This window comes from Canis lupus, unplaced genomic scaffold (assembly GCF_011100685.1).
Source record: "Canis lupus familiaris isolate Mischka breed German Shepherd unplaced genomic scaffold, alternate assembly UU_Cfam_GSD_1.0 chrUn_S1610H1801, whole genome shotgun sequence".
NCBI classification, from domain to species: Eukaryota; Metazoa; Chordata; class Mammalia; order Carnivora; family Canidae; genus Canis; species Canis lupus.
The window spans coordinates 36,351-48,549 of NW_023330451.1; the positions used below are offsets into that span (position 1 = coordinate 36,351).

The window sequence follows — 12,199 nt, forward strand, 5'->3', positions numbered from 1 at the left end:
TTTCTGTTTTATTCCACTCATCTATATGTCTGTTTTTATGCCATTACCATACTGTTTTAATTATTACTGTGTTATAATGTAACTTGAAATCTGGAGTTATGATACCTCCAGTTTTGTTTTTTCAAGATTACTGTGGCTATTTGAGGTATTCTCTGCTTTCATACAGATTTTAGGATTGTTTGTTCAAGTTTTGTGAAAAATATTGTAGATGTTTTGATAGGGATTACATGAAATGTATAGATTGCTTTGGGTAGTCTAGACATTTTTTTTTTTTTAGTCTAGACATTTTAACAATATTTGTTCTTCCATTCGATGAGCATAGAATATCTATTTCTGTTGTCTTGAATTTCTTTCATCAGTGGTTTATAGTTTTCAGAGTCTTGGTCTTTTACCTCCCTGGTTAAATTTAATCCTAGATATTATATTGTTTTCAGTGCAGTTGTGAATGCAATTCTTTTCTTAATTTCACTTTCTTCTTATTTATGTATGGGAAAAGAACAAATTTTTATAGATTGATTTTTGTGACTATTGAATTAATTTATCAGTTCTGATAGTTTTTTGGTGTTTTTTTTTTTTTTTAGGGTTTTCTACATATAATGTCATGTCATCTGCACGTAGAGTTTTACTTCTTCCTTACCAACTTGGATGCCTTTTTATTTCTTTTTTGTTATCTAATTGTTGTGGCTAGGACTTCCAGTACTATGTTGAATAAAAGTGGTGAGAATGGACATGCTTGTCTTGTTCCTGACCTTAGAGGAAAAGCTCTCAGTTTTTCCCCATTTTTTAAAAAATATTTTATTTATTTATTCACGAGAGACAGAGAGGCAGAGACATAGGCAGAGGGAGAAGCAGGCTCCCTGCAGGTAGCTCAGTGCAAGACTCCATCCCAGAATCGCAGGATCCTGCCCTGAGCCCAAGACAGACGCTCAACCACTGAGCCACCCAGGCTTTCCTCAGTTTTTCCCCATTGAGTATGATGTTGGCTGTGGGTTTTTCCTATATGACCTTTATTGTGTTGAGATACGTTCCTTCTAGACCTACTTTGCAGAGGGTTTTTATCATGAATAGATGTACTTTGTTGAATGCTTTTTCTGCATCTATTGAAATTATTATATGGTTTTTATGCTTTTTCTTATTGATGTGATGTATCATGTTGTTTTGTGAATATTGAACCACCTTTGCATTCTGAGAATAAATCCCACATGATCATGGTGAATGATTTTTTTTTAAGTATATTATTGGGTTCAATTTACTACTTGTTTATATTGTTTTGAAATTTTCTGATTGAAGTTAGAAACTCTTATCTGTCCCAGGACATGGCCAGAACCTTATAGACTGTAGGTACTTGGTAAATGGTTGTGAGCTTAAAGCAAATAATTAGTAGAAAATATCTTTTAGGTTCTTGACTTTGTTGCATTTAATGGATGGATTTGGTTTTGCAGTGACCATGATAGGATTAGACATTACTGCTGTTTGGTAGGAAGATGTCAGTCATTTTTCTTGTCCAGAGTTCTTGGCCTGTTTTTTGAGAAAAAAAATTTTTTTTAATATTTTTTTATGGTATCCCTGGGTGGCGCAGCGGTTTGGCCCCTGCCTTTGGCCCAGGGTGCGATCCTGGAGACCCGGGATCGAATCCCATGTCGGGCTCCCGGTGCATGGAGCCTGCTTCTCCCTCTGCCTATGTCTCTGCCTCTCTCTCTCTCTGTGTGTGACTATCATAAATAAATAAAAATAAATAAATAAATAAATAAATATTTTTAAATTTATTCATTTGACAGAGAGCATAAGCAGTGGGAGGGGCAGAGGGAGATGGACAAGCAGACTCCCTGCAGAGCAGGGAGCCCAACACAGCTTGATCCCAGGACCCTGGGATCATGACCTGAGCCGAAGACAGATGTTTCACCAACTGAACCACCTGTGTGCCCCTGAGAGAATTTTCTTTTTAGTGAATTGATTTACCTTCCAGGGGCTAATGCTTCTATGAATAAATGCTTTAGGTATTTCTTAAGCTCATCAAAGTTGACCATCCCCTTGGATCTTGCTTGACTAGATTATTTTATATTTAATACATGACGATAACATCTGTATTGTAGACAAAACTGATCTTGATATGAAGGATTCTGCATTGCACACAAATTGGATCAGTTGAGATTTAAGCTGAAGAAAAGTTTTTTTTTTTTTAAGAAAAAAATTATTCGTATTAAATAACCATATTTGAGAGACTTTGAGAGAACCCCTATACTTCTGAACATGAGTGGGCTATTGTCTGTGTGATGTGAACCATTGATGGAGTCCTGAATCATTTGGACCTGTCAGTGCAGGGATTTTTTGCTTTATTTATTTATCTATTTGCACTAAAGAAGGAACTTTTAAATTTACCTTTTTTTTTTAAAGAACTTTTCTCCAATAGTAACATTTTCCATAATTATAACGAATTGTTGCCTCATTTATTTTTATAGGGGAGCAGAAGTAGGGATAGGAGTGGCAGACACTGGAGAGAGGCCTGCTGTGGTCCGAGCTCATGGAGATCCTACAAGTAGGGCAGGCCTTTCTGTAGGCAAAGTGGGAATCACCTACTTGGGGTTTTTTTGCTCTGAACAGCTGCCTGCAACTTAGTATTTTTATTTTTATTTTATTTATTTTTTAAAAAGATTTTATTTATTTATTCATGATAGACATAGAGAGAGGCAGAGACACAGGCAGAGGGAGAAGCAGGCTCCATGCTGGGAGCCCGACATGGGACTCGATCCCGGGACTCCAGGATTGCGCCCTGGGCCAAAGGCAAGCGCTAAACTGCTAAGCCACCCAGGTATCCCAAGTATTTTTATTTTTAAGTTTTCTATCCAGAAGACCAGTACCAAGTTATTTAATGCCTAGCATTAAATCTGAAGTAAAATGATAAAGCCCTAATCACAATGCACAGTTGAACAGTTACAGGCTGCTTTTACAGAGTTTTTTCTTCTTGGTGTCCTATGGTCTAGAACAGCACCGTCCATTAAGAATCTAGTGCAGGGGCCTCTGGGTGGCTCAGTTGGTTAAGCATCCAACTCTTGATTTCAGCTTAGGTCATGATCTCAGGGTTGTGAGATCAAGCCCTGTGTTGGGCTCTGTGCTCAGCAGGTGTCTGCTTGGGATTCTATCTCTGCTCCTCCCACTGCCCCTCCCTGCTCACTTGCTCACACCCTCTCTCTCAAATAAAATCTTAAAAAGAATGTAGTCCAAGCCATTATATATAATTTTAAGTTTCCTAGTAGCTACGTTCAAATGAAAAGAAACTAGTAAAATTAATTTTTAGCCTAGTATACCTAAAATTATTTCAACATGTAAAAGCTTAAATTATTAATGAACTATTATAAATTTATTACTTGGACACGTAAACATAAATTATTAATGACCTGTTCTTTTTGTGCTAAATCTTAACAATCAAGTGTATGTTTTACACTCACTTTGATGAGCCACATGTCACACATTTAGTAGCCAGATGTGCCCAGTAGCTTCTCTTACTGGAAGTGCAGCTCCAGAAGAAATTGCCCAGCACATAGTTCTTTATGTACTGTCTTCTACCTATCATCGACAGCCTCTCCCCACCAGTACTTCTGACTATGTCTGGATGGAAGATAACATCCAGAACCTGTTTTGTTTTCCTCTTTCTCTCTTCTTACCTCCATTATTTCTGCAAAAGAAGAAAGTGGGTGACTTTTCATGTGTTTGATTTGGAGATTCCATCTGCCCAGTTGGCTGTATAGTACTTTGAGTTAGAGTTGTTGTAGGACAGACAAAACAAACCTGCATAAAGGGCTAGGGCTCCATCCCTTATAATTTTAGTTGTGGACAAGACCTTATGAAAATTGAATCTGGAAAGGAGTGAGGTGGCAGAGGAAGGGTTGAGACAGCATTGGAAGAGTCTCAGGAAGGGAACAGCATGTTATTTGTTAAGGAAAGCCAGATTTTTCTAACAGATGGTTTCACTAGGAAAAGAAGAGAGTGCCTCTGGAATATGATGTAGAGGCTTGATTTATATAAAGCTGGATTTCATCACGGGATTTTTTTTTCTTTTTTTTTTAGTTGTCTCAAATAGAAAAACCAGACACAGACTCATGGTCTGTTTATATCCCTACCTAGAAAACTGATCTCAAATAAGGTCTGAGGCCTGCTGGTGTCTCAGCACTGTTTCCACAGTGCTACTTATTCTTGCCTCACTTCAGATTAGACTTACGTGAAAGTTTGTCTCTTTCTTTTCGCCTCTCTGCCTACACTGAGGTCATAGAATGAAAATCCACATAAGTTTCTGAGACCTGGCAGGAGCAAGTTCCCCATCTACAGCATCCCAGTATTTCCCAGGAGGCTCTTGAAAGTGTGTGGCATTCTCATATAGCCTGGAAAGCAAAGAAAATCTGCTACCTGAAGTGGAGCGTGGTGGTTATTAATGCTCCCTGAAGAATCCTATATGGAATTTAAGCAGAGAATCAAGTCAAACCAAATCAGACCAGTGACTTTTTGTTTAAAATGGCATATAGAATACAAGATGACATAGTAGTAGCCTTTGCTGGATCAAGATAGAATGCTGGTGCCAAACTTTGGTTTGATTTTGGAATTTCCCAGTCAGGGAAAGGACTTCTGGGTATAATGTAAACAAGACAAAAGAGGAGTTTTATTATGATCAGAAATACAGGAGACGGAAGACCAGTTCCAGGCTTTTTAACACCATTTTTTTCTGATGTTTCAGGAGTGGGTTAGAACAAGATGACATGAGAATTTTATACAAATACCTCACCACATCTCTGTTTCCAAGGCATATCGAACCTGAGGTATGTCCGGGCATTAGTCCTCCTCCCCCTCCCCCCCAACACCTCTGTCTGTGTCTATGTGTATGTATGTTATATGTATACATACACATGGACACCGGGGCGGGGGGTGGGGGGAGAGAAGAGAGAGTGAAGTAACATAGTGGTGGGGGCAGGGGCAGCTCTGATCTATATTTTACACTGCTAGTGTGATATTTATTTGGTTGTGTATCCCTTAGCACAGAAAACCACGTATGTCAGCTCTTCTTCATCTTTTTATGTTCAAACACAATTGCAAAGGTCTGTTTTTAAGAGGAGCAGTTCACTGAGTAGAGGGTTTTAGGTAGGGTTCTGGGAATTTGAAAACACCCAGGATCTTTGACAGAACAAAGGTTAATCCTGTGATCTTGTCACCTACAAACATGAGATATCATTCAAGTAGATGTCCTATTGCTTGCCTTGCTTTTCCTCTGTGATACTTATTTTCCCAGTTTTCTGCAGAGACCTGTAAGTAGTACTGCAGCCTTCCCCAAAATGTCCTTTTGCAGCTTTCATTAGGTTGGAGATAAAAAATATTCATAGCCCACAAACCATTTTGGCTCAGGTGCATGCATGCACTTGCTCGCTCCCTCCCTTCCCTCCATTTAAGGCTGTGACTTTTTTTTTTTTAAGATTTTATTTATTTATTCATGAGAGACAGAGAGAGAGAGAGGCAGAGACACAGGCAGAGGGAGAAGCAGGCTCCATGAAGGAGGCCTTATGTGGGACTTGATCCCAGGTCTCCAGGATCACGCACGCCCTGGACTGAAGGCGGCGCTAAACCGCTGAGCCACTGGGGCCGCCCAAGGCTGTGACTTGAAACAACAGGAAAAAAATCTCTTTGATAAGAAATTGAAAGTAGGATTTTAAGAAGGACCTAGTCCTGCATGTAGTTCCTTTCTAGGCAGTTTGAGTACAGTGGCTTGTGTTTCTTAAGTACATACTGTGTCCCAGACGCTGGACTGAGTGGCCAGCTAATGTGCATTATCTCCCAGCATCCTGACAACCATCCTGAGTAGGATACCTTATCCCCATCTTGCAGGTAGGATATCAGGTGAGGGGGGTTTAAATGATGTATGTGGGGTCACCTAGCTGGTAAATGGCAGGGCCAGGACTTGATCTCAGGGTCTGCCTGATGCTAAAGCACCTGCTTACCTCCACACTCTCAGGAGGCTTTTCCATGTGTGACAGTGCAGCTGCCACAACAGAAAGTTCTATTTGGTACTTTATTATCTGCCCAAGGAGCTGTGCTTATAAAATAGGAAGCCAAAATATACAGCATTGTGAGTGTAGACACATAGGTCTTTTTTTTCTCAGGACAGACTATGTGAGAGATGGATATACTTTTTATTACTGGATTTAGAATGTTTTTTTCTTTTTTCTTTTTTTTTTTTTTTTTTTTTTTTTTTTTTGCGTGGGGTTATATGCTAAAATTTTATATAGACTGGAAGAATGTCAGAATTTTTTAGAAGAATAAGTTTTAGCTAAAATGACTTTTAGATTTGGATTTTTTTTTTTTTCCTTTTCCTGGGCATATTGAAATAGCACATCTTCAGCAAAGACTGTTAGGGATGTGCTACAAATACAAATCTGAGGAGGCGTGATGTCATGGCTGAAGGCAGGGGCTTTGATGTTAGACAGGCTTGGGATTGACACCTGGCCCTGCCACCTAGGAGCTGTGTGCCCTGGGGAACTTCTAACTTGAGTTTCCACAACAAAAAAATGTGAAGTATGTGGTGCCTCTAGGGGTCCCATGAGGTGGTCATTGCCTCTAACATACATTAACCACATGGGAAATTTCGATTATTGCTATTCAAGGAACTAAATCAGTATATGGAATTGAGAATATGATGAAGTTCTGATCATTCTGGTTCACATCAGTGCATTCTTTATGTACCTCTTATAATCCTCCCTCCCTTTTTTTGGTGGAGAGGAATATGAGCAAATGATACAGGAAAATGGCATGGAGCCAACTAGAAGATATGAATGTTGTTTTCAAAGCTTTGAAATGAGAAAATCTAATAATCTATTTCTCAACATTGAATTTGTTTACAGCTGGCAGGAAGGGATTCTCCAGTAAGGGCGGAGATGCCAGGAAATCTTCAACATTATGGAAGGTAGAACTTCTGTTCTTTGATGTATGGTATTGAATTTTATTATCTTTTTTGGCAATGGTAAAATCATCAGCACTGAATTACCTTTGTGCTATTTATTGGCAGTAGTCAGTAAAGGGAATTCTGTTGTTTCCAGTGAATTAAAACTTTATCATACTTTGATTTGGTGTTTTCAAAGTGGTGTCTAGCTTCCAAAAAAAATGAATATAAAGTGGGAATATGTTCTGTTTTATATATTCCTGTTTATCATTTACCTAATTGAATTATTTCCATGCTTATTTTTCAGATTTCTTACTGGACCCTTGAACCTTAATGATCCAGAAGCAAAATGCAGATTCCCCAAAATTTTTGTAAATACAGATGACACTTATGAAGCACTGCATTTAATTGTTTATAAGGTAACAACTGTTTTTCCTGCCAGTGTTACAGATTAGTACAAAAGCAAATCTTTGTTGCACATGTGCACAAGTGTGTGTGCGCCTACATACCTCTCAGATATTTCTCAGAACAGATATTAAAAGTTCTAATTACTGTAAAATTCAAAATGAGTGCTCCTCTGGAACAGTGGGTTTACTTTCAACTCCTTTTCAATACTTTTGTTGGCTAGTGAAAGAATCACTCTGACACTGTCTGAGGCTGTGCCTCAGAAACATTTGAAGTCCTGTGTGCTCATCAATCAGAGGCCATCAAAGATTGTGTTGCTTGTCATTAGATGCCTTCTGATATGGGCCTGGCCACACGTCAGTGAATGCTGCTTTCATGGGTTAGAAAGCCAAGGACTTGCTGATTCTTTTTTTTTTTTTCTTTTTTTTAAGATTTTTTAATTTATTTACTTGAGACAGAGAGATACAGAGAGGGAGCACAAGCAGAGGCAGAAGCAGGCTCCCTGCTGAGCCAGGCATCTGACGTCGGGCTTAATCTCCGGACTGGGAGATCATGACCTGAACTGAGGGCAGATGCTTAACCATCTGAGCCACCCAGGTGTCCCAAGACTTGCTGATTTATAATCTCCGTTATAACTCAGATATGTTAGATTGATTTTTCAAAAGGTGGGTTTTGGTTCAAGAAAGAAGGCTAAGCATGTGTATTTATCTTCTTCCCCACTTGAGAGTATAATTATGTTTTAATTTCTAAAGGCCTAGAAATGAGGGCATGAGAGCACAGAGCAGAGGTGAACATCAGATTACAAGGGATCTGTCTCTCCCTGGAAGGCAGAAAAGGGGAGGATGATGGATGAAGTGTGGCCAAGGACATGAGTGGACAGGGTGCAGTGAGGCAAGAGCCCATTTGCCGCCACAGAAGCGCAGAGAAGCTCTTGGCTTGGAGACAGCACCGAAGGGGGCAGGAGTTGGGAAGTGAGCCTGGAAAGAAGCGGGGAGTAAGTGAAGTGTTATATATAAACCAGCCAGGCACCCCTTTTTCCATCCTTATACACACACACACACACACACACACACACACACACACAGGCAGCTGAGCACCTATCCCTGGGTGAAAGTCAAGGGTCCTTTCAAAGAAAAACAATCCAGGGAGTCCTAGCTCAGCTAGAGTATGAGCACCTGAGAACAAGTGGTGATTGTGGGTGCCCATAGGACTTCTGCCCTCATCCTGGACCCAGTACAAAGCCTCCCTCCCTGATGTGTTTGGAAAAATAAAACTGTAGATCTTGAGAGAAACAAAAATAACTCTGAAACAGAGAGAACTTCTAAAAATTAGCATCCACAGAGATCAGAGAAGTGTATCTATAGGACTGAAACAGGAGGACATCAAAGAGTCAGGGTTAGAGTAAATTCAGGTTAATTGAAAACATAATTGTTCAAATTATTTGTTGGTGCAAGATATACATAGCATAGAACTTGCCATTTTAACCACTTAAGTGACATTTAAGTTATATTCACTGTATTGTACAACCGTCACCACTGCCTGTTTCCAAAACTCGTCTTCACCCCAAATTCTATACCTATTAAACAATAACCCCCCCAGCCTGTCTCCTGAAAATAAAATTTTTGACAAGAGAACCCTTGATCAGAAGGGTTCAAGATAAGTTGCCCTTCCTCAGATATAAGATAAAATGACAAGAGATGAAAATATGGAGAAAAGATGGGGGAGCGGGATCTCGACATCTGATTCACAGAAAGTTGGATGAGAGGAAATTATTCAGGTGTATGATGAGGATACGTCTAGCAAAGGCCCACTGAATGTCTCACACAGTGAATCAAAAAGACCTACTCCAACCCACACAATTAGCAGTTTCAGAAGCATAAAGAGAAGATCCCAGAAGCTTTCAAAAGGAAAATCAGGTCACCTGTAAATAAAAGCGGCATTAGCAGCAGTTTTCTTACAGGCAGCAGATGTTAGGGAAGGAAAACTTCCAAAGTTCCGAGAGAGAATGATTTTCAGTGTAGAATTCTTTGCTGAGCCAAACTATTCCATCACAGGTGAGATGGAAGAGAGGTGTGTTAATGGTAAAAAGTCTCAGGTTACTTCGTGCATCTGTCCTTCGGGTTTGTGTGGTGTTGCGGGTGAGAATCAGGAAACAATGAATGAGAACACTTTAGAATCCACAAGAGTGGCCCTAACCCATGAAAATAGTAAGAGGAAGGCTTGAGGTGATAGAGCTCCAGGTCTGTGATGAAGTTAGCACCTCAGTGACTCCTGCAGTGGAACAGAGGAAGGGGGCTCCGCTCTGGGTGCCCAGGCTTCAGAACAAATAGATGTTGCGTTCATAAAATAATCTGTGAGATTTGAGCAAATGTTGAGGGAATGGCACAGGAGGACAGAATTCCAGGGAAGTTGTACAGATGTGTCTGAAAATGAGCCATAACTGAAGTAGGGAGAAGTCCAATTCTGTATCAAGTTCAGAATCCTCTGAATGACTCAGGGGAATGACTTTGAAGCCAAGTGGAAGAAATACCCTGGTACACTCTGTTGTTTATTGAATTTCCATTTTTAGAGTCAATCAATAGATAGAATTTTTAATAGGATGATGGCATCACGGTTATTTTAAAAAAATTTTTTTTCAAAACAGCTTGAGATGTAATTTACATACTGTATAATTAGCGCCTTTAATGTATTCAATTCAGTGGTGTCTAGCTGCAAAGTGCAAGGGTCCCCAAGACCACCCCTCGCTCCTGACCCACACTCGCTCAGGAGTCCCCAAGACCACCCTCGCTCCTGACACTGCTAGCTCAGAGGCCCCCAAGACCATTGGGCCCACGAGTTCACTAGAGGCACTCACAGGACTCAGAGAAGCCAGTACACTCCCAGTTACAGTTGATTACAGCAAAGGAGTACACATGAAAAATGGTCCAGGGAAGAGGCACCTGGGGCAGTATCCAAGGGTCACCCAGCACAAGCTTCCAGATGTCCTCTCCTGGTGAAGCTGTGCAGACAGCACAGGGCCTGTTTCTCCCAGCAGTGACATGATGTGTATGTAGTACGAACATCCAGGGAAGCTCACAGGAGCCTTGACATCCAGGGTTTTTACTGGATGTTGGCCACACAGATGCACCTGACTGCCCGTGTCACTGGCCTTAGTCTCCAGCCCTCCAGTGGCCTGCTGATGCCTGTGGGCTTGGGGCCTGAAGGGATTGTTGGCCTGTGTGTTTTTTTCCTTTTGAAGTTATGGTTTGGTTTTGGTATCAGAGTACTACCAGCCTCAAGCTAAGTCGGGAATTGTTTCCTCCTTTCCTGTTTTTTGGAAGAGCTTGTGAAGGATTGTTGTTAATTCTTTTAATAATTCACAGTGAAGCCATCTACATCTGGGCTTGTCTTTGTTGGAAACCTTAACATTGTGAAAGAGTCTCTGTACTTACTCTGTGCCTTATTGTCTATTTCTTCTTGAGTCAGTTTCAGTTGTTTGTGTCTTACTAGGAATTTGTTTTGAGTTGTTTCGTATATAATTTTTCATAGTATTATAGCCTTCAAATCCCTTTTCCCCCATAAATCAGTAGTGATGTCTCCTCTTTAATCCCTCATTTTAGTGATTTGTGTCTCCTCTCCTCCCCCCCCATTTAAAAAAAATTATTTATTTATTTTTATTCACAGAGACACAGAGAGAGGCAGAGACATAGGCAGAGGGAGAAGCAGGCTCCTTGCAGGGAGCCCAGTGTGGGACTTGATCCCTGACCCCAGGATCACGCCCTGAGCAGAAGGCAGCTGCTCAACTGCTGAGTTGCCCAGGTGTCCTGTGTCTCCTCTCTTTATGCCTTGGTCTAGGTGGTCTAGCTAAAGGATTTTCAATTTTGCTTATCTTTTAAGAGAACCAACTCCTGGTGTTGCTTTTTTTATATTGTTGTTCTCGATTTCATTTATTTCTGCTCTGATCTTCGTTATATTCTTCCTTCTCTTGCTTTAGGTTTAGTTTGCTCTACCTTTTTTCCAAGGTCTGAGAATGGAAGTTTAAGTTCTTGATTTGCGATCTTCCTTGTTTTTAACGTATGTGTTGATGGCTCTGAAGTTATAAAGACTGATGCTGCTAATACTCAGATTTTATAGGTTTTCTTAAAGAAACATTACTCCATTTGCTGTCTGCCCTTAGGACACTTTCCCTCTGGAAACTTAACATTTTTTTTACAGTTTTCTCCAGTTATGGTGTTTGAGATCTGTGGAGCTCCTCATACTGCCATTTTTTTTTTTTTTTTTTTTTTTTTTTACATACTGCCATTTTGAATGGGCTCCTGAGTCCTGGTCCTCTGTAGGTACCTACTGATGTGTGTCAGGAGTAACTGATGTGGTGTCTGAGATGAACATGTAGGTAGGGCAGGACTGCCTCAGCTGCCAGTCATTGGGGAAGTGATGGTCTGCCGGGTTCATAATGCTGTTCTATGTGCTTTTCTATGTATTTGAAATTCTTCAAGTTTTTAAAAAGGGACATGAAAGGTACTTATTAAATCAACCGGCATGCCTAGGTGGCTCAGCGGTTGAGTGTCTGCCTTTGGCTCAGGCCATGATCCCAAGTTTCAGGGATCGAGTTCTGCGTCGGGCTCCCTGCAAGGAGCCTGCTTCTCCCTCTGCCTATGTCTTTGTCTCTCTCTTTGTGTTTCTCATGAATAAATAAATAAAATCTTAAAAAAAAAAAAATCAACCTGGAAGGAGTCACACATGCAGTTGCCTATAGGAACCCTGCAGATGGCAGACATAAACAGATGGGGCTTTAGTGTATGGGGGGCTATGAAACACCATGTCACAAGGAGGCCAGAGGCCACTCACATCCACTAGGTAGCACCTTGGAATGCAGAACTGGTGCTCTCAGATGTCCTG

General features: G+C 40.6%; 1 protein-coding gene and 1 long non-coding RNA gene across 4 annotated transcripts in view; one reads left to right on the plus strand and one right to left on the minus strand.

Moving 5' to 3' along the window:
- Positions 1 to 12,199, plus strand: part of LOC119878427 (vacuolar fusion protein CCZ1 homolog) — a 30,847-nt gene that overhangs the window by 7,808 nt on the left and 10,840 nt on the right. For all 3 annotated transcript variants that reach the window (XM_038589052.1, XM_038589053.1, XM_038589054.1), the window contains exons 8-10: positions 4,727 to 4,808; positions 6,879 to 6,940; positions 7,224 to 7,335. In XM_038589052.1, coding sequence (XP_038444980.1) covers positions 4,727 to 4,808; positions 6,879 to 6,940; positions 7,224 to 7,335 — 256 coding nt within the window. The remainder of the gene's footprint in view (positions 1 to 4,726; positions 4,809 to 6,878; positions 6,941 to 7,223; positions 7,336 to 12,199) is intronic.
- Positions 1,373 to 9,342, minus strand: LOC119878429. The gene is made up of 3 exons (XR_005386864.1): positions 9,243 to 9,342; positions 3,447 to 3,673; positions 1,373 to 1,518 (listed from the first exon to the last, which is right to left on the minus strand). It is a non-coding gene; the product is annotated as an uncharacterized LOC119878429 (long non-coding RNA).